The following is a 23,636-nucleotide window of genomic DNA, read 5'->3' on the forward strand; positions in this document are numbered from 1 at the left end:
GATCAGCTCTGCTTTATGCCACGCTATCTTATTATTACTATTATTAACTCTGCTAACTTTATTAGCCTAAAGAAATGTTTACTTGAATGAGAATATAATAATTATGAGAATTTCATAAATATTAATATTTTGATTATGAGAAATAAACCTAGTTTTGTAGGAGTTAACTTTTAAATCTTCAGATTTTTTTATTTTTTAGTACGAACCTCCAGAACGAATTTTATATTTTTAATATTGTTTAAAATCATTGATCCGAAAATTAAATTAAGATTCGTCAGTTAAATTTGAAATTAAAATTAAATTTAAAATTGTCAGTGGTAACAAACTGTCCCGCTACGTTACGCAACCACAAACCAAGAGCCGCATAGCATAGCGTTTTTTGTTTGTGTCCTCGTTTCGTAATTGCAAATTATCAACACGAGTGTCATATGTGCTTGTTTTGCTAATTTATATGTATTTTTTGACTTTTAGATACATTAATAATGTACTCAATATTTGGTTTTTATGATGAATTAGATTATTTGACATTTTGCTATGAAGTATCACTCGTAATACTGATTGGAATATCTCTATTAACTGTTTTTAAAATTTTGTGGAGCAAAATATTTAGGTATAAATTTAGTATGATAAAATGATAATTTAAAAGTTTTTCAAGATTTTGAATATATTTATATATAAACTAAAATATTTAACAACAATCTATTTTACATTAATAGTTAAGTTTTATTTTTCAGTATTCTTTTTATAACTAATTTCTTTAGTTCAGTGAATATTAATTGCTGGTTTTGTGGTAAAGTTTCAAAAATAGAAAAAAGTTGTTCTAATTGGTGGTTTTGTCTAGAATGTGAACAATGGAATGGCTTTAAAGAGGTTTTTTTTATCCTAGTTCTTTTTACATGTTAGATTTAAAATAAAATTTTGTGTCATCTTTTAATATATAAATTTTTGTTTAAATTTAAATTGTTTTTTTAATAAAAATATTTTTTAGGTGTATTATGTGAAATAGAAAATTTGATCTGAAAAAGATAACAATTCATTGAGTTTTAAAACATTTTACTACTTAATACTACTTAATCTGTTCTGAAATCTGAAAACTAATTTAATGTGATCCTGTAGTATTTCAACTAAAAAACATTAAAATATTTTTTTAATCTTTTAAAACTTGTGATAAATTTTCTGGAACTTGTGATAGGGAATTGACAAGCATTTCCCTATTAATCACAAGTTTCAGAAGATTTTTAATGAAAATGCAATTAAAATAAGTTGCATAACAAGCTGTATGCCAAATATTAAATCTATTTTAAATATATAAAGTTGTCAAAGAAAAAAAATAGTTTTAACTCAAAGTAACTACAACTGCTTTAATAAAATTATCTGCTTTTTATCAAATCAGTGCTTAACAAAAAACATTATATTAAGGTAATATAGGCTCTAATTATCTTGCTCACAGTTCTGTAATTAAATTCTACATGGGTATGAGCAAAAACGAATTTATGTTTAGAGATGCCAGCCATATAAAATGTCCAATGTTATTAAAAAACAGAGCAATAATAAAAAAGTAAAAACACTTATCTTATTTTTTTTCTTCAACAACTTGTTTCTTCATCAGTAGGTTCATCAGAAATCTGGCTGATGAACCTACTGATGGAGAAACAAGTTGTTGAAGAAAAGAATCAGATGAATGTTTTTACTAATTTACATATATCAACAGACTTAAATAAGAAGTATACATTGACTGAGAGTTTTGGTTTGGGCAGGCAATCTATTAATTTAATTTTTCAAAGTTTTTTAACTTTTATAAGAAAAAGTAAAGACAATGCAGTGGTATATATATATATATATATATATATATATATATATATATATATATATATATATATATATATATATATATATATATATATATATATATATCTGTGTATGTATGTATGTATGTATGTATGTATGTATGTATGTATGTATGTATGTATGTATGTATGTATGTATGTATATTTTTCTTGTTGTTGTATGATGGTGACTATTATCAAATTATTCCTGAAATGTATGAGATACCAGTGCATTCAACTAATGAAGGTAGCTTATAAATATCATCTCTTTAAATGATAAGAATTTTTTGTTTTACCAATTAATTTTATTAGTTAAAGCAAAAAACGATATAATTTGTTGTTTAACTTTATTTTTAAAATTTCTTTTTTAACTTTATTGATTATTTTTTTCAATGAATTGAAGTGATATTGATAAAATCAAATTTGAAATTTCTCATTGAAAAATAAGAGATTTGGGCTAAACTGAAAAGATATATATAGTATATAAATAAAAGTATAAAAACACCAAATTTAGTCTTATTCATTTTTAAAAAGTAAAAACAACTATTGCCTAAATTACCCTGGCTAAATTTAGTAGCAATAAAAAGCTATCACATGGCAATTTATCCTGCGGTGTTATCCAGGCACACACATATGCCAACTATGTACAGTTGGCATATGTATGTGCCTGTGTGTAAAGGGTAAAAAGTTGTTTATTTTTGTCTTTGTTTCTAATATGTCCCAATACAATCAAAAATAACTTGTGTGAAATATTTTTCAAAAATAAATTACAAATTCCTCTATGGTAAATTATTTACTTATTGGTTGGTAGATTTTTTGCTGATTGTGTGTTTTGTGCTGATTCGTAATTTGTCAAACTGTTCCGGATATTGCATGTTCTTGGGTGATGTAGTACACAACTTTATATATTATTCTTCCATCTTTTCTTCCATATTTCACTCCACACATACTAATTAGCTGCTTTATGTAAGTACCAGTTTATATTACTCGTAAAATGTCAAAAAGTTAAGTTGTCAATCAAGTCGTCAATTAAGTTGTCAATTAAGTAGTAGGTGCATTTGCACCATAAAAGCAAACCAATGTAAAGCAAAGTCAATATAATATTAGCTGTTTTATTTTTAGTATGTAATATTTAAAGTTGAGTTAATGGTATAGTTATTAACTTATTTACTGATTATATCACTTAGGTGTAAAATAAATATTTATTTTATCACTTTTTATTAGGCATTTTTTTTTTAATATTATTGTTTATTTAAGTTCATTTAGTACTTACAATCACTTAGATATTTTTTAGAGAAAATAAATTTTTAGTATAAAGTGACTGGGGCCAAAAATCCCCAGCTAAAAATGAGACTTTTAAAAATGAGGCAAAATTATAAGAATTAGCAGAGGCTGATAGCCGGGGCTAGAAAAAAATTTATAATACTTTTTGTATTATAATTTAATAGTTACATTTACTATTTATTAAATACTGGCATATATTTATATATTTTTAAGCTCTAATTTACTTCCAACAAGATTGTAAGCAACCACTATTAACTTATGAGTTACTTTAAAATAGAGTATAGGTTAAAATATTAGGAAAGGGTTAACTAAAGATTTAAAAAGTTGTAGGTTGTACAAAAAAAGAAAACATGAAGATGGGGAAGAGTTATAAGGTTTTTTTTTTGATGTGCAAGGAAAAAAACTGGGTTAATAAAAGTTTTTTTATGAAGGGGCAGATGCAGTAAAAAGATGCAACTTGTTGAATAAGAAGCCAAGAAAGAATGAGTTCTGGTTTATCGTAATAGAGATGATAGCTCATTTGAGCATTGACCATGATAGTGTTTTTAGAAAAAAGAAAGAAATTCAATCTTACAATAATGGGAGAGTTGCTCAAGTTTGGCAGATAAAGCAGTTCTAACTATATTTACAATGTGCTTTTAGACTTTGTCAAAGAGTAGGTTGTTATTTGTCAATTAAATGCCAAGGAATATAGGAATGCCAACAATATTGCAATATTTTTTTGCAGTAATTAATTTAGTTTTGTTGTTTAAAAGAATCGTTTATTTCAAGTCCAGAATTTAAATCTACAAGCCACTGCAAGTATTAGGCTGTTACAGAAGAGAGATCAGATTAAAAACTAGCTGCTTGTTTTAAGCAATCAAAAAGTGAAGATTTTTTGTCAAGACAAAAGTATAAAGTCAGTGATAAACCCAGAGTTATTTGGAGGTACCACTTTTTTTTTTGGCAACGTTGGGGGAAGAGGGATGTGATGTTCTTGAGATTACTGCCCCCCTCCTTTTTCCACTAGAAAAAAACCGGAGCCGCGACAATGATTTTCAATCATCATTTTTTTAATCATCATTTTAATCATTTGTGTTTATCTTGTTTAGTTTTATCCGAAGATAAGGAGTTGATTCAAAAGCATTTCTTTGAATACATGAATTTATCAAAGGATGTAACCTACTTTAGTTACATTAAGAAAACTATTTTACTTAAGAATTTAACCACGCTATTTGTATATAATTATTGAAAATTGTTTAAAGTATTTTAAATATTTATTAAATTTTTTTTAGTAAATTTAATTTGAGTAGTTATTAATGTTTTAAATAATTAGTAATTAAATGTTTAAATACTTTAATCAATTTTTAACCAGTATTTACATTGGGATAACTGAATAAGAACGAATTTCATAAGCGCGACTTTCATAAGTGCGAACTAGCATAAGTCCAAATGGCGTAAGTGCGAACTGGTATAAGTGCAAAGCAGTTACAAAAACTGGCACAAGTGCGAACTGGCATAAGTACGTCGAGCAAATTTGCAAACATTGGCGTAAGTACGAATTGGCATAAGTACTAACTGGCATAAGTGCGAAGCAGTCGCAAAAACTGGCATATGTGCGAATCGGCATAAATAGGAACTGGCATAAGTGCGCAGAATAAATTTGCAAACATCGGCATAAGTGTGAACTGGCACAAATGCAAAATGGCATAAGTGGGAAATACCAATTTGCACTTGTGCCAATATTTGCAATTTTATTTGGTGCACTTATGCCAATTTGCACTTATGCCAGTTTTTGTAACTGCTTCACACTTATGCCAATTCGCACTTATGACAGTTCGCACTTATGCCAGTATTTGCAAATTCTTTTGGCGCACTTAAGCCAATTTGCACTTATGCAAGTTTTTGTAACGGTATCGCACTTATGCCAATTTGTACTTATGCCGATGTTTGCAAATTTGTTTGGCGCACTTATGCCAATCGGCACTTATGCAAGTTCGCACCTGTGCCAGTTTTTGAAATTGTTTCACACTTATGCCAGTTCGCACTTACGCCAACGTTTGCAAAATCTTTTGGTGCACTTATGCCAATTTGCACATATGCCAGTTTTTGAAATGCTTTGCATTTATGCCAGTTTGCACTTATGCCAATTCTTGCTTATTCAGCCTCCCATTTACATTACATAATATATTTACATATATTAAAATGTGTAATATATGTAAAATTAACAAAATAGTTTTACGTCTTGTATTCAAATAACTATTCGAATAAAAAACATAAACATTTAATAATAGTATTTACTATTATTTTATTTTTAAAACTTTGATTTAAATATTAGCAGTTCTGATCATTTACTTTTACTAAAGGTTAATAATTTTTAAAGTGATTTTAAGGCGCCTTTTAAATTAAAGATAATTAAAGAAGAGATAATTATAGTAAACGTAATTTAAAAAATGATATACTTTTTTAATTAAAAAGCATGTTATATTTAAAAAAATATTTTTAATTTCTTTATTCATTAAGTATAATTTAAAAAAATTACGTTTTGTTAATTAAGTTACATTTATTATGGATTTTTTTAAACATAAAGATATTGAAGTTTAAAAATAACTTGATCTTAAAGTTTTATTGAGTTATTGTAATAATTATTTTTATTATTAGTCAAAAAGAATATGGAAGAGAAACAAAACGTTTTGAAAAAGTTTACACTTCGTTTTTTCGTTTTCCTCATGAAAACTAAAATAGAAAGCTAAATATATCAAAAGTTCATTTATTCAAAAATTAAATTTGCGTGAATATGCAAAAAAGTTAAGTTTGCGCAATTGTTATTAAGACTGAAATTTTTTAATTTTGTTCATTTATTATCAAAAGCAGCTCACTTTTAATTGCGAACATTTTTACTTTGAATCGGTATTTTATAATTCGTAGTAAATTTTAAAATTCACATTAAAATTGGCAACAGTTTTACTAAAGATATTTTAAAATCATTTTATCTTTTGAAAAAGCAAACTTTTTATGTATTCCATTGTTATAAAACTTTATAACATTTTTTTAAAATAATGTTTCGTAGCAACATATTTTAAACATTCAGTTAGTAACCAAAAGACAGTTATGTCACATAATTGTGAGAAAAAAGAAATTGCTTTTTAATTCATTTTATTGTCCTGAAGAAAAAATGAAATAGCAAAAATAAACTGAAAATTATTTATTCACTACTGCATTTAAAACCAAAAAAAATTATATTTTTAATAAAAAAGCAAAAGAAAAATTAAAAGATAAAATAATTTTTGGACGCTTTTTTTTGGGGCGCTCATACTGCTCCAGTGACACTAGAACAGGTTTGTGTTCGTCCCTAAAAGTTAAGCCAAAAAGAGGCACTTTGGATGTAAAATTTTCATAAAGATTAATATTGTAGATGAAAAACAGGAGCAAAAATAGAACTTTGTAGTACCCTTAAAGTTACTTGAACTAAAGAAGAGTGTAGGCCTTCAAGAATAACGTTAATACTGCAGTTAGAAAGAAATAGTTTAATAATCTCAAAAGCTTTATATAAAGAAAATAATAACAAAATGAAGACTAATTGTAGGATCGTTATAGAGGTTAAAGTGTTTTCTAGAGTTTTGAAAAATTGGAATCACTTATTTAGCACTTTTTAAAAGTTTAGCAAAAATTGAAGAGAGTTCTGGAAAAAACTTTTTTAATACTATGATGGAAATCTTGTCTGGAGCACAAGCTGTAGAAATGTTTAATTGAGAATTAATTTTAGTATAGAAGCCAAAGTGATTTGGATGTTTAACAATGAGTTAATCTGTTTAACTGGCAGGAAGGTTCAGTCTGGCAGGAAGATTCAAGAGTCAAATTAGAGTAAGATTTTTTTGCAAATAACTCTGTCTTATTCTGGGGTGAAGTAAAAAGATCAGATCCATGAATTAGAGATTAAATGTTAGGCTTACTTTAGTTAATGACACTGATAAAGACTAACCAAAAGCTCTAGAACTTAACATCTGAGATATGATACAAGGTTTAGTAAACTGAGAATAACAGAGCTTAACATCAGACAGGGCATTTTTACATTGGCTTCTTGGAATAATAAAAGGACATTTGTTCTTAAGAGAGATGTAAAAAAGATGAAAAAAATGATTAATTTTTGATAAAGCAACTGCTCAAGATGGTGAAAAATGTGAAGTAAAATGAGGCTTGAGTTAAAATTGAAGAGAAGGAATAAAAACTTCCATGATGCCCTTTATGCATACATATTATGGATATAAACATATATGTTTGCTATTTATTTAGATGCTAGCATACAATATCCTTTCATATTTATATAAACATTAGTATTTATATGGTGCAGTATTTACCGAAAGAGTAGAAAACTTGAAGAGAGTGCCTTACATATTGTATGAATGAGCTTTAGTTAAGAAAATGCTCTAGATTGTTTATATTAGAGAAACAGCATAAAAGAGGAAGGCTTAAGTCTGATGAGGATGATCATGATAATCATGATCATGATGGTAATGATGATTATGATGATCATGTTGATCATAATAATGTTTATATATGCATCTATATACAAAATATAACATGCACTTTAAATTAAAAAAAAATGCTTTGGATGTATAATTGTTTATGCAGTCCCGGTCAAAAACCCGGTATCGGTTATATTTAATCACACCTGGCCCTGACCCCAGTCAATTATCAACCCCGGTCACTTACTAGTTTTTAGAGTATTCTTAAAAAATATAAAATTTCAATTTTTACTAACTATAACAAATGGTAGTCTGATTTAGTTCTGTATGCATTGGTTTAAATATAGTAATTTATTTTTAAGCAAATCTTTCAAAAGAAAAAAGTTTACTATGCCAAGCTTGCTTGTCAAAACAAAGTCGTAAAATAAATGAGCTTGCAGCTTTTGTTCCTAAAGACGAGGTTAAATGTTTTTTGTTATTTTTATACAGAAAAACTGAAGTCAAAAAAATTTTTTAAAGTTGTTTTTTTTTTAATTCAGTAAAATATATATATATTTTTTTTAGAAACATTTTGAATTGGAGAGTGATGATTTTGAAAGATTTTTAAACGAAAAGTACAAACCTTGTTTGTCATGTCTTTCAGTTATATCTTATCATCTCCAGGAACAAGATAAACAAATTCACATGACTCACTCACAAACCAGTTCTTCATCTTGCTTGAGGAAATTAAACATGGTATTATTAGAACAATTTTTTTCTTTTGTGTTTTAGAATTATCTATTTTTTTTGTTCCCATGGACGAAACTTCCTCTAATATCTTAGATACTTTTTGTATATAAAAATGATAATTTTTTCAGTAAGTTTCAAAGGTCAATATTTTCTATCAATATTTCTATAAAAAGTCTCATTCGTTAACTTTTTTTCTCTATTATTTAGAAACACTTTTTATAGCAATTTCTATCATCATTAGAATTTAAAAACTTTTTGTCCTAAATTTTCCTGCCATTTTCAAACATAATAAATATTGTAAGTTATTGAAAATTATTGGAAATTATTTTTCTTATTGAAAATTATTTTTCTTGATTTGAAACAAAGTATGAATTAAAAATGGGAATCAGGAAGAAATATGAGTTAACTCTTGAACAAATATTTTAAAGATTCCTAATACCATCCCATGTAGATTACAATTTTTTAAAAGATTCCTTATACCATTCCATCTAGAATAAAATTTTTTTAAAGATTCCTAATACCATTCCATGTAGACTACAAATTTTTAGGATAATACCATTCCATGTAGGCTACAAATTTTTAGGATAATCATAGAAGAATTAGAATTGTTCTTTTTACTTTGACAAAGTAGCAAGTAAGTTTCTATATGCATTAAAAATTTATTCAAGTCTGAGTTTGTTATTAAGATTCTTTAATTAAAGAAACTTGTTGAGCATTATATTTTTCTGTTTTATTTTAAATGACATTTAAGGTTCCATATGTAATCCTTGGGTTGCTACCACTAATCAAGGAGCTCTTGCTGACTTATTTTTTTAATAGTGCGTTTTTATTTAAAAGAAAATTGAAACTTTTGAAAAACTCTATAAACGACTTAAATAAAAAAACTAGTCCATTTAATTTTTGAAATATCTTTACATGATTCTTTGTAATTTTATTTATTTTTTACTTTTAACAAAAAAATTGAGACAAATGATCTGATATTATTGCCATTTAAAACTGATAATGTAGTATTTAAATTTGAGATAATAAGAAATTTATTTCATAGCAATGGTATTTAAAAATTCAGGTTCAGAATTATCTGAGTTGGTTATTAAAAGGTCTACATAAGTCACCCATCAAATATATAGTTTTTTTTTTTCTATGGAGAGTTTTCAAAAAGTGGAGTTTAGTATTAATAAACTCTGGAATGTCTATATTAGGATGGTGGTAAATGATATCAGACATTTTTAGAAAAGTGAAAAAATTTCCACAAACACATTCTAAAAACTTTGGTTTATGCATATTAAAATTGCTTCTAGATTTGTATATTAATTTATTAGAGAAGTGTGTAAAGCACTTGCAAAAATTAATGTGATTGTTGGTAGAATGTCAATTTATGGTTTAGTTTCAGTTATAGCAATAATAATGAACTTATGGTTAATGAGAGATATTAATAAGTTTAGCTTATCAAAGTAGTTAACAGGAGAAAAAATATTTAAACGAAAAGAAGAAATTTTTGCACAACATCACAGAAATAAAACATTTTAACACTTGGCAGTATTAAAATGTTCTGTGTTGATATATTTATAATTTATAGGGTTTGCAACCATATTTATGTCATTATAATTGTTATTTAACTGATGTGAAATCAAGTTGAGTTTGTTATAAAGATTAGATTATTTTGTGTTTGGAAAAGGTGAAAAGTCATTTGGGAGTTCATTAATGTGTATCACCTTATTAATTGATGTTTATAGAAGTAGTTTCTCATCAGATACAGAGCTAAACTGAAAAATGTATTTTATACATGAAACACAGAATCAAACTGTTATTTAATATCCTAAAATCGATATCAATCAAGAAACAGCATCTTTTATGAACTAAATTTAAGCATTGATTACATTGAAGGTAGTGGTGGTTTAAATTAATTTTCTTGAAACAAACTTTGTAATTAGTAGATATTATTTAAATAGTGCATTTTATAAAAAGAAATGATATGATGAACACTATCAATAAGTATAATTTAACTACAAAAATAATAGTAACAACAGACACAATAATAATAATATTAATAACCATAAGTATACCAAAATAATAACAAGGATCATTATTAAAAATTGGGAATAGGGATATATTAAAAGTGAGTTTAATAGTAAAAATGAATGCAACCTAATAATTTAACAAATTAAATAATTCTTAAGAACAGGATAATCTTTAAACATTTTTCATTATCATTACTTCTATTAATTATTATCATTTCTATTAAATAAAAAAAAAGAAAAGTTTTTTAAGCAGAATTTTTTTGTTTTTTATGTTGTATTTTATTTATTTCCTAGAATAGTACAAGTAATTCATCCAAATCCATTTTTAAATGTGTGGTTAAATTAATGTTGTTGCTTGCATTATTATGGTTGTATAGGCTTCCCACATACATCTCAGTAAAATGTAAGCTTTTCCATTATCTTTTAAAAGCATGGCAAATTTTTTATGTATAACATTCAATATTTTTGTAATTATTGCGTTGACTCAAATAGTTGTTATTTTTTAGATGTGCTTGTTTATCCTATTTGCTTTTTCATTTACTTCAGTAACTTATATAAGTCAAGATCTTTCAGGTACATATATGCATATGTTTTTGTTTAAAAGTTCAATGTTCATGTTTCCACACTTGGGGGTTTCCATTATGTCTTTTTTATTTATTTAAATGACATTATAGGAAGAGTTGAAGCATTTGATGCCATATTATTGAACTATTAATATATTATCTGTGCTGCATGCATTCTTTTAAACATTATTAATGACATATTTAAAGCTCTAAAGAGTAGATATTGGGGTATTAGTGACACATAAAATTACTCTGAAGCCAAATAAATTTTAGTTTAGTAATAGATTTTTGTTTAATTATGTCAAGCATTATCCATAATTTATAATAAAATAATTTTAAAACCTTTATTACTTTAATTAAATACAGAATACCGAAGAATTGTTTTGAGAAGACTTCAGTAATAATCACTTGCTTTTTTTTAGACATAAATAACTTTGTATAAAAAATATGATTCACATATAGTGGTGCAATATCATATCATTCATGTCAATATCATATCATACATATCAATACCATATCGAACATATCAATACCATATCATGCATATCAATAAAATAATATACATGTCAATACCATATCATACATATCAATACCATATCATAAATATGATTCACATATAGTGGTGCAATATCATATCATACATATCAATATCATATTATACATATCAATACCATATTATACATGTCAATACCATATCATACATATCAATACCATATCATACATGTCAATATCACATCATACATATCAATATCATATCATACATATCAATATATTACCATACATATCAATACCATATCATACATATCAATATCATATCATACATATCAATATCATATAATACATATCAATATCATATCATACATGTCAATATCACATCATACATATCAATACCATATCATACATATCAATACCATATCATACATATCAATATCACATCATACATATCAATATCATATCATACATATCAATATCATATCATACATATCAATACCATATCATACATATCAATATCATATCATACATGTCAATACCATATCATACATATCAATACCATATTATACATGTCAATACCATATCACACATATCAATACCATATCATGCATATCAATACCATATCATACATATCAATATCATATCATACATGTCAATATCACATCATACATATCAATATCATATCATACACATCAATATCATATAATACATATCAATATCATATCATACATGTCAATATCACATCATACATATCAATATCATATCATACATATCAATATATTATCATACATATCAATACCATATCATACATATCAATATCATATCATACAAATCAATATCATATCATACGTATCAATATCATATCATACATGTCAATATCACATCATACATATCAATACCATATCATACATATCAATATCACATCATACATATCAATATCATATTATACATATCAATATCATATCATACATATCAATATCATATCATACATATCAATACCATATCATACATGTCAATACCATATCATACATATCAATATCATATCATACATGTCAACATCACATCATACATATCAATATCATATCATACATATCAATACCATATCATACATATCAATATCAATGATATGATATTGATATGTATGATAGGATACTTGAAGTTATTTGTTGAAAGTTAAATTTAAAATTGTTTCAAGTTTAACTTTGTTAAAAAACAATTTTTTCTATGTAATAAAATCTAAAATACCTATATTTGTATAAATAATAACTCTTTAATCAAACTGGGTTTGGTTAAAGTTTTTGAATTTATGAGGATGGAGTGAAATTTTATAATTAAAACTAAATCATAATTAATGTCATATTTATCATCATTGTTATTATCTACTTTTCTACACTTACATGAGTTGGGTAGCTTCAAATTTTTTCATTTCTTATTAGTTACATTTTTGCCTTTTTTTTCTAATTAATCCTAGCCTCCTTGTATTGAACACTCTAAATTTCTATATATCTGTCTCAACCTTTTTCTCTACTTTTTTACAAATCATCTTATTATTGTTTAGATACTGATTTCTTTTATTTATTAATTAATAATAGCAGTATAGTATAGTTTACTAGTAGCGGTATAGTACAGTTTACTAGTAGCAGTATAGTACAGTTTACTAGTAGCAGTATAGTACAGTTTACTAGTAGCAGTATAGTACAGTTTACTAGTAGCGGTATAGTACAGTTTACTAGTAGCAGTATAGTACAGTTTACTAGTAGCAGTATAGTACAGTTTACTAGTAGCAGTATAGTATAGATTACTAGTAGCATATCTTTAAATAAAAAATTCTAAGTGAAAAAGAATTAAAAATAAAAATTTAAATGACTTAAAACAAATGTTAAAAATAAAAAGTTCTGAGTTAAAAAAATGCCATTAAAGAATTTTTTTACAAACTATATTACTCTCGAGTCCCTAATAAAGGGGGGGGGGGGCGTTTATTAATTTTAAAATCAACTTTTAGTTGACTTAGTTGATTTCAAAAATCTATTAGTCAATTTTAGTCGACTTTAGAAAATATATTAGCCAATTTAGTCAACTTTTGAATTATTTAATAGTTGTAACAATACTAATAATAATCTATGAGTTTAATATAATAATATAATATGAGTTTTTTTTTTACTTTTTTTATTTAATTCACCTCCCCAAGCCATGAAGGCCACTCCAGTCAAGGAGGCTACTTTTTGTTGTAGTTACAACCCTCTCTCAACTCTATAACTCCAAAAACAAAAACCTTGCAGAACAAGGCTGCTGTGTAGAGAAACAAATTGAGTGCCATACTGACAGGGATGTGGTGGGGATTGAACTCAGAACTTCTCACTTTTGAGGCGAGCGCTCTACCACTACACCACTACCGCATTGTTGAATTTGTTACAACATGAAAAAATGTTTATTTGCTTTATTTTTTTATTAAAAAATTTTTTTTTTAAAAATAATATAAAAATAGATGTTTGTTAGACGTAACCATTTAATATAAAAGTCATTCTCATTATTAAATTATTTTTAGATTCAAAGGATTAGTGTCTATACTTGGAGTGCTTCTTTACTATTTTGGAGGATTAAAGTAATTTTTGTTTTGTTTTGTTCACCAAAAGTTATAAATTTCTTTAAAACAATCATTACACGTGCCAACATAAAAATGCTACACAATGCTACACAAGCATGTTAGTTAATTCCCTTGAATAAAGTAATTCTTTTTTTTTAATTAGTTTACAAATCATTTGTTAAAAATATTTTTCAAAGCCCTTTTATGGAGATATTTTCATAAAGATGAATGATTTTATTTTATTTGTGTTTGTATGCTTTGGCAAAGCAGAGGAAAAACATTACTTTCAAGCGTGTTTGTTAAAATTGACAGATTGGGCAAAGGGAAGAAAACAAAAGATCATGTTGCTGTTATTTTTGTTTAACTCCCAAACTTTCAATTTAAAGAATAGAACATATCGAATATTAGAATTTCAGTTATTTTTGCGGTTGCTCGTTGTGACTAAGTTTCTATTCCCATTTCAACATTAGCAGTCAGATAAAAAAGTGACAAACAGTGAGATAAAAACTATAATAAAGAACTGATTCAAAAACTTCTATAATTAACTTCAACTCTGTTGAATGAGTTGAAGGCATTAAGTTTATTAAGAATATAAAAGGAACACAATGTTTTATAGGAGACAAAAATTTTTTATAAAATGTGAAGTTAACATCCATATAAAAGGTTAGGTCTAGTTAAGCAACTAAAAATATCTGTTGGAAATGACAGTCAAAAAGTTGCTCCAAAATTTTACTTATTAAATATATTAGAGAGTGTCTTTATGGTAGCGTGTAGTTTACCACACAACATAAAGAGTAACTTTATGACATGTGTAGAGGTGTGCATAAGTGGTTGCATGTTGTTCCTGGTAAGACTTGGTTTTAGTCAAATCTAAGTTAACAGTTTGTCTAAAAAACATATAAGAAACATACTATTGAGTCTTATTCACCAATTTAAGCTTGCTTTTTGAAAAAAATAATTTATTGCAAAAACAAATTTTTTTTGTAATTATAGTTTGCATATGCATATTCTTGTTATAATTCATTTCTTGTTATAATTCATGTTTTATATAATTCTTGTTATAATTCATTTCTTGTTATAATTCATATTATATATAATTCTTATTATAATTCATTTCTTGTTATAATCGTTATAATTGTTATAATTCATTTCTTGTTATAAACTATTTTGTTTGTAATTAAACTTGCTGTAATTTGTGTAAACAATTTGAAAAAAAAATAAACATTCAAATAAATCATATCATAACACATTTATGTAGTTTTTTATAATACAAAGCTAATATAATTGAAATATTGCAAATTAATTAAAATAGCTGCTGCAGGTTAAACTTTGTACTTTTTGCTTATGAAACAAGTGCTTTATCACTACACTACTACCAAATCAACACACCACTACCATAGAGTCAGAGAAATAAGTATCAAAGCAAAATGTTTCACTGGGATAAATAAAGTTTGTTTTATATACTTTTTTGTATATACTGCAAAATCGCCTAAGTTTGGTTACCATGTAACTTTGGTCATTTAAGAATAAATAACAAAAATGTATGCATATTTCAATTTTTGTAAACTTTTTTTTCTCCAATAATATTTGTTATCACTTTGTGCATAAGAATCATAAAAGAATGATGCTTATTTGAAATCTGTTAAAATAATATTTTTTTTTTTAATATTTATTTATTCTTGTATTTTTAATCAAGTTGCAAATAGTTCTTATCCAAACATTGTGTACTTTTTAACCAAGTTGCAAATGGTTTTTATAAAAAGCATTTGGGTAAGAACCATCAGCAACTTGATTAAAAAGTACCAAATGTTTGGATAGGTGAATGTCAAAAAACATTGTGTTTTAAAAATAATTCAGATACAATAAAGAAGTTGAATCAGTACAACTTGATATTAAAAAGCAACAAAAAAAAGTTAACTACTTGTTAAAAATCTCCAAAACTTTGTTCAGATTTTAATGTTAACTTATTTAACGTTAAAAATTTTATTTTATTTGAATGTGTTGTTAAGTTTTTTTAATTTTTTTAATTTTTTACCAATATTATAAAAATAACAAAATGTTATAAACTTCTTTTTTTTTTCCCCGAAACAAAGTTTCAAAGGTCAAAGTTTACTTTTAGAAAGAAAATCTTTCATTCAGATATCTATCTGTCTCTATATATTATTTTTAATTATTTAAATATATAAGGTATAATTGTTTCTATTCATACTTATTTCTAGCATTACTCACTTAAAGTTAAGATTAGTTGCCATAATTGTATTATTTTTTCTAGCATTAATTTAAGCTAGTTACATCTTTGTATTATTTTTTAGGTTAGTTACCATCTTTGTATTAATTTTTTATCTAATTGAAGTTATATCAACTGTTTGGGAGTTGTTAAAATGGATTTTTCAAATAAAAGTTTTTTCAAGTTTTTATCAACAAAAAATGAGGTTTGCATCAAAACTTTGATATAAAAATTTTGGTATTAATTAACTGTTAATATGTTATTTTTATTAATTAACGGTTAATAGGTTATTTTTATTAAATTTTTTTCAGTTCCAGTAAAGTTAAAAAACAACAGAACCATAAATTTGGCAGTTTTCTAGCAGAGGGAATAGTTAGTAATGGTTTCAATAGAGTTGAAAGTTTTAATGATATCGTATGTATATTCCTATTGTTTGTTTAATGTACTTCGTTATTTTCTTTGTAAATAAGTTTTTTCTACCTTTAGTTTTTCTTTTTTTAATTGTAGTAACTGAAATTGCTTGTTTTAGCCTCCCCAGGGTAATTCTATAGTTACACCTGATTTGCTTCATGGCCATTTAGATGCGATGCAAATAGGAAATAAAGATTCCACATTGGCATTTAAAGGTATACACTCTTTTTTTTATTGAAATGTAAATTAAATTGAAAAATAGAATTTATAAGTTCTTTATAAATTTATCACAGTTAAATAAATTTGAGTTTTCTTTAAATTTTGGATGTGGCTATTTATACATGCTATTTACAAATGGTTATTTAAGCATACCATAAAAATTAATAGATTATTTTGTTGCCATCAAATAGATGAGTACTTGCATTTAAATTACTTAAATAGGAAGAATGTACAGGGAATTTACATACATCAAGGAAAGAATTAGGGCTTGGTTTGGCATTAGGATTGCCTGCCCAAGCCCACATCCGGAATTGATGTATGTACAATCCTTGCATGTTCTCCCTTTTTAAGTCCGTTGATGCACTCATTTATTCTGTTTCTACAAAGTAACATTTGATTTTATGGTATATATAAAAAGCCATTTGTAAGTATATATGGTGTGTATAAATAGCCAATTATGTATACATATAGTATGTATAAATAGACACATCTTTAAATTTATTATGATCAAATACATAGCACAATTATTACATTTAGAAAAATTATTGCAAATTTCAAAAGTTATAAATTTGAAAAGATTTGATTTATTTCATAATAAGAATCATTTATGTTGTGTTTTTACTAAGTTTTGATTCAAAATAGACGAGCAATCTAGTTTAAACAAAACTTCCTTGTGTAATTACTAAATAAAGATTTTATGAAGTATTTTTATTAAATACATATTTTATGAAGTATTTATCAGAATTTTATGAAAAATACTAAATATATTGATTAATTTTATTAAATTATTGTTGAGAAAGATTTTTTAAAGGTATGAAAGCAAGCAAACAAAGTCAATTTTTTTGCTGTTGTACATCATAAATCTAAGTTTAAAAATAATGAAATCAACTTATTGTTTTCACTGATACTGGTAGTAACGTTTTTAAACAAAAAAAAAGTTGTTATTTTTTATATTGATTTATGTAATGTTAGATTAAAAATAGAGAGTATCTTTTCTGGAACTTGAACCAAATGTAAAAGTTCCATCGGCCCCCAGGTGTTTTTAGACTTTCATCCAGGGGATGATAAAAAAATTAACTTAGGTTGCAATTTAGTGGGGTAATAAAAGTCAACAAGCAGCTGTGGCGCAGTGTTTAGAGTTTTGGCTGAGAATCCAGAGGTCTGAGGTTCGATGCCGGCTCTATACCAATAAGCGACATTGGTATAGAAGGAGGCATGAGCTTTCTAGTTAAATGCTCTTCTGTGGTGCTGTGTGATAACACCATAAGAACTTCTGGGAGCACCTTTAAAAAAAATAAAAACAAAAAAACATCACTGTTTGTGGGGAAAAATTTTTATGAAGCTGAAATTTGGCTGTTTTTTTTTTCAGTGATTCACTAAGGTATTCAAAGGTATTCGCTAAGGTATTCAAATTTCAGTGATTCACTAAGGTATGTAGATCACTTGAAAATAAATTGCCTAATGATTCACAACAGGATTAAACCTGGATATAGATCCAAGCAGCATTTGGTGTTGGTACATTGCTACACAGAGTTAGGTGATTTAAAAGAATGAAAATTTTATTGGCAAGTATAGACTTATATACCATTTATATATCATTAAATACATACCATTTTTCAGCATTTTATTTACTGAACAACTTTTTACATTACATTATAGGTTTTTTGGTTAATAATATTGAAAATAATTATATTTTTCTTCTTTATCTATATCTAAAATATGTTTCATATAATGTTATTTAATAATTTTTAACAAATATTTTTGCCAAAATGCTATGCTTTTTTTTTGCCTAAAAAATTTTTTCAAGTAATTTAAAACCGTAATATATATTTTAAAAAATTACATTAAACCTATATGTATTGATTTATTTTAGATTTAAAAAGTTTATTTTTATAATTAAAAATGCCAATGCATATTGTTAAATTATACTTAAGTAATACCAACGAAGTTATATTTATTATAAAGTATGTCTTACATAAATTAAAAATCTCAGTGCAAAAGAGCCTATGATTTATTTCTTCTATTCGAAAGTTAAATTCAGCATAAGGTTTTTTTTGAATTCCCGTTAAATTTGATCATATTATCCTTAATGGTATCGTGGTTAAGTCACAGGTTTTTTAGGTCCATTTGACGAAAATGGACCTAAAAAAACTCGCACAGGTTTTTTAGGTCCATTTGACAAAAAACTTCGCTTAACTAGAACTTTTACTTTGAATTGCATAAAAGTCTATGTAATAAAATATCAAAACTTGCAACATTTCAATAACAACTCCAAATTTTGAATGCTTAAAAATTAAATATCTAGTGTAATATTTTATTTACAATAATTTATTAAACTAAAACTTGAGTAATAGCTTCGATTTTGTACAGATTCGATCACATTCTATTTATTAATGACTATTACATTTAAAATTCAAAAGCATCAAATTATTTTATTCAAAAGCATCAATAATTATATATATATATATATATATATATATATATATATATATATATATATATATATATATATATATATATATATATATATATATATATATATATATATTAAGATGAATATTAACATGAAGGCATAAAGTCACGAACATCTATGCAGAAATGTTAACTACCTAAGTGATTCTGACAGCATTGTTGTAAAAAGAGCTTTTGGCATTTTGATTATGCAAGTTTGCGGTAAAATATATAATTTTAAAAATTTAACTTTTAAACTGTTTTTGTCTTCTTTTAAATTTTAGAATAAGCATAATTGCTAATTTCACAGGCATTGCAATTACGCTGAGAAAGGCAGCATGTCTCATGGCATTAAAGACATCAAATGAGGAGGAAATGCAGGACTATGATGGCAAAAACAAAAACATATTTAAATGTTTCTCTGGTTTTTCAATCCAAAAAATATATAAAAAAATTAAATTATTTAATTTTCTTTTTATTAAATGTTTTAAAATAATCCCTTTTATTCAAATTTTTATTATAACACTATTATAATAATTATTACAATATTATAATTACAATTATGAAAGGTAGTGTCAACGATTTATTTTAATCTCTGTTTATATTTATTTGTTAAGTAATAGTAAAAAATGATAACAAGTCTGTTTGAAGATTTACAGTTACTGTTAGCTATTTAAGTTATATTTGCGTTTTTTCCCTAACCCCCGGTAAAACATTTTATTTTTACATATTTAGAATGAGGAAATGTTTTCAAATAATATTTTTTTTTTAAATAGATAATTTGTGCTAGACTATTACTTAAAGTAACTGATAATAAAATCATCATCACTATCATCAGCAGCAATATAATTATTACCAATCTGTATGATCATCAGAATCATAATATGATGATTAGAATAGTAGAATCATAATATGATGATTACCAATCTCTATGATCATATGATAGTTATCATTGTTTGTAAATATTCCTTTTAATTGGATTTCATTAACAAAATTTTAGAATTTTATTTAATAATATCTACAATATTGTTCGGTTACCCGTTTTACTTTTTTCCCGTCTACCCATCTTACCATTTTTTAATCAATCATCGCGATAATTTTTTTTTTAATTATTTGGTTCTCACGTGTTTAGGTATGGTGAATGAAAAGAATCATGTAATGGCAGCTCTTAAATACAAAGATGTTGTAAATCATAAAAAAGATTCCTCGCAACGTCCGCTACTACGTCCAGCAACTTTTATTTTACAACAAAAAAAAGATTCTAGTATACCAGACAGAATTTTACAAGATGATGAGCCTTTTACTAAAATAAGGACGGTATGCGATAATAATTCTGATTTTTTTTTTAAATCTGTCTCTCTCCCTTATATATATATATATATATATATATATATATATATATATATATATATATATATATATATATATATATATATATATATATATATATATATATATATATATATATATATATATATATATATATATATATATATATATATATATCTATCTGTGTGTGTGTATATATAAACACGCCCAGCTAAACTAACTTGACATATATTATTTGCAACACAAAAAAAAGTTTTCTCTTCGGTGATTGAAAAACTGTGTTGTCAAGATTAAAGTTAATATATATAATTAGAGCACATATAATTTAAAAATTTGACTTTTAAACAGTTTTTGTCCTCTTAGAATTTAGTTTTGAAAGAGAAAGGTATTTCTTCTGAAGCAGTCGTTTTGAATAAAAGTTCTATTTTTCGAAAGAAGTTAAATTGGACATATTTTGCTGTTGGCGGCCTGGTGATTAGCTTTTTATTTAATGTTTATTTAATTTCTAAGGTATTTTAGGTTTATAATTTTTTAATTTTTTTTTTTTTTTTTTTTTTTGTAATTAAGGTTTTCAATTTAAAAAAATAAGCGCAATGTACTTTTCTATAAATCTCACTATTTGAGGCTGTAGCGCAATTTAAAAAAAGGATTTTTTTTTTACTTTATTTAAAAAGTTTCACATGTAAATTTGCTAATATTACTTTGTTTCTTAACTGGATAGAAAAGTGGACGTGTTTTAAAATTCGTTTTTATTCGTCGTGGCTGTTTTAAAAATTATTTAAAAAGAATATATACTTATTATGAAAACAACATGGAAAGGTATTGCTAATATTATCAATCTTAAGTCTACTGCACAAGTTTCACCAACCATAATTATCGAAAACAACAATACTCTAACTAATTCCCTTGACATTTGTAATGCTTTTAACAACTATGTTTCCAATGTTGACTTAGACAGTTTGTTGATGTTAATGTTGCTTGATGTTGTTTTATTACAATTTGAGCGTCCTACTTTATTTTTTATTACCTCATGTAAGTTACAACAAACTATTCAAACTGCTAGAAAAATTTCTCTCACTCAACGATTGTAAGTTGTCAAACAACTTACAATCGTTGGAAAGAACTGTAAAACTTTCATCTGATGCCTTAAAAAAAGTTTATGGAAGGGTGAAGAAGCATAGTAGCATGCTGGTTAAAAACTAGAGCGGAATGGAAACCAAGAGAAAAACGACCATTACATCTTTTTCAAAATAATTTTATCATTTTTTATGTTACAAAAACATATTGAAAATGACAAACATTTCTTGAAAGTACAGCCTGTTGTTTCTTCCGATATGAGAAAAATAAAAAGTTTTTGTATTGCAGTAATAAATACTAAAAATTAGATAAACCATACGCAGGGCGCAAAGGTGTGAGATAAAAATTCTTGCTTCCTAGAAACTAACCCAAGTTAAATCAAAACCAGAACTCTTGCACACAAAAAAAGAATTACAGTTTTTTTGAGAAAAGAGACAAATAGTCGAAAACTTTGAAGTGATTTCCCAAAATTACCTGAAGTCCAAATTAACTATTTCTTTAAGAACCATGATTATATATATGTATCGCGTAAATCCCCAAATGAGCCAATGTGTTCAGAAAAAAAAAGAGCCAATGTGTTCAGAAAAAAAAAGAGCCAATGTGTTCAGAAAAAAAATGAGCCAATGTGTTCAGAAAAAAAAAGTATGTTTAGACTGGCTTAGTGTATATGTAATGTTTACGAACCTGTTAAATCCAAAAAATTTTATATTTTAATATACTTTTTAAAAAACACAATCAATGCGTATTTTTAAAATAATCAAAATAAATTTTGATTATTTTCAACTTCTTTTTTGGTCTTGTTGATTAAGAGAATTCGATTAACTAAACCTAGATTGTGCAAATTTTTTTTCTTATAAATCACCTAAATCTCTTTCATTCATTATTACAAAATAAATTGTGTCAAAGCGTGTTTGATGACACATTTTTCATTGAACCATTTCTTATCATATATTTGTTATGGTTCACAAAACCTAAGACCAGTGGTATTTATATGCAATATTTATAGAAGAGTTGAAAATTGTAATTAAAAAAAATCCCATATTGTTGCCAATATATAATTTTTGGCATAAGTTGGTTAGTTGATTGATACAAAAACAAAGTTGAATCAGATTTGTTGATATTATATAGCTAAAAAAAGATGAAATATTTTTACGAAACAATAACAAAACAGTAAAATGTCAGGTCTTTTTTTTTTATTTTTTCAATTTTTTTTTAGTTTTACATTAATTATTGTAACACTAAAAAAAAACAAGTAATTATTCTTTTTTCCTAAAACATAACTGAAAGAACACTAATTTGTATCGTTTACTAATATTGAGTTATCCTTTTTAAAAATTAAAAACTTTTTTTTTATAACTTAAACAATAATTATGTATAAAAAAAAAAATAACAAAATCAATTGCCAGTTACATAATTTTGACAAACTCACTTAATATCTTGAGGTAGACTTATAGGAAATATAATTTTTTTTTTTAGTAAAATAATCTAATAAAATTACGGCTAATTATATAATGTGCATAATTAAAGAATTGAGCAAAGATGGATTTATCAAAAAATATTGAGAAAACACTAATATCTAAGCTTAAAGATCAGAAGCAAAAAAATTTTTAAAAAATCTGAAAAGCTATTAAAAAAACTTTTGCGAAAATAATGAGTTCCTATATAAAAATAATATCAGACTGAAACTTGTGAACTTGAAAAAAAACTTAATTTTAATAAATCACGAGTTGTAATACTTAAAAAAGATACTGACGACATTAAAGATAGAATTAACTTCCAAGATGAAAACATCAAAGGAAATCTTCACTCAATCTAAAACTTCTTCTGTATCTCAATCTAAAGAGCAATAAAGAAAAATTCAAGATCTAGAAAATCTCGCCGCAATAACTTAAGAATGGTATTGCATAATTGAAGACATAGGTGCAAAAAGGATGTTACTCCATTTTTGCAAATTGTTCAGGAAAGAAAAAATTGAATAATT

General features: G+C 25.5%; 1 protein-coding gene across 1 annotated transcript; it reads left to right on the forward strand.

The window, feature by feature from the left end:
• The first annotated feature begins 447 nt into the window (after positions 1-447).
• Positions 448-21,158, forward strand: LOC101235182 (uncharacterized). Its single transcript, XM_065799802.1, has 13 exons — positions 448-610; positions 762-870; positions 2,010-2,073; positions 7,918-8,015; positions 8,120-8,290; positions 10,597-10,705; positions 10,809-10,875; positions 13,903-13,959; positions 16,254-16,373; positions 16,480-16,582; positions 16,698-16,794; positions 20,382-20,566; positions 20,942-21,158. The coding sequence occupies exons 1-13, from the start codon at positions 483-485 to the stop codon at positions 21,095-21,097; spliced, it is 1,464 nt and encodes a 487-aa protein (XP_065655874.1). The 5' UTR covers positions 448-482; the 3' UTR covers positions 21,098-21,158.
• The last annotated feature ends 2,478 nt before the right edge of the window (positions 21,159-23,636 follow it).

Source organism: Hydra vulgaris, chromosome 06 (assembly GCF_038396675.1).
Source record: "Hydra vulgaris chromosome 06, alternate assembly HydraT2T_AEP".
Classification (NCBI taxonomy): Eukaryota; Metazoa; Cnidaria; class Hydrozoa; order Anthoathecata; family Hydridae; genus Hydra; species Hydra vulgaris.

Bases quoted from the DNA above. Each gene is read 5' to 3' on its own strand.
- LOC101235182 (XM_065799802.1), top strand. From the start codon at position 483: ATGTACTCAATATTTGGTTTTTATGATGAATTAGATTATTTGACATTT. The intron at 611-761 runs GTATAAATTTAG...TAATTTCTTTAG, and splicing joins TTGTGGAGCAAAATATTTAG to TTCAGTGAATATTAATTGCT. The intron at 16,374-16,479 runs GTTTGCATCAAA...AATTTTTTTCAG, and splicing joins TTTTATCAACAAAAAATGAG to TTCCAGTAAAGTTAAAAAAC.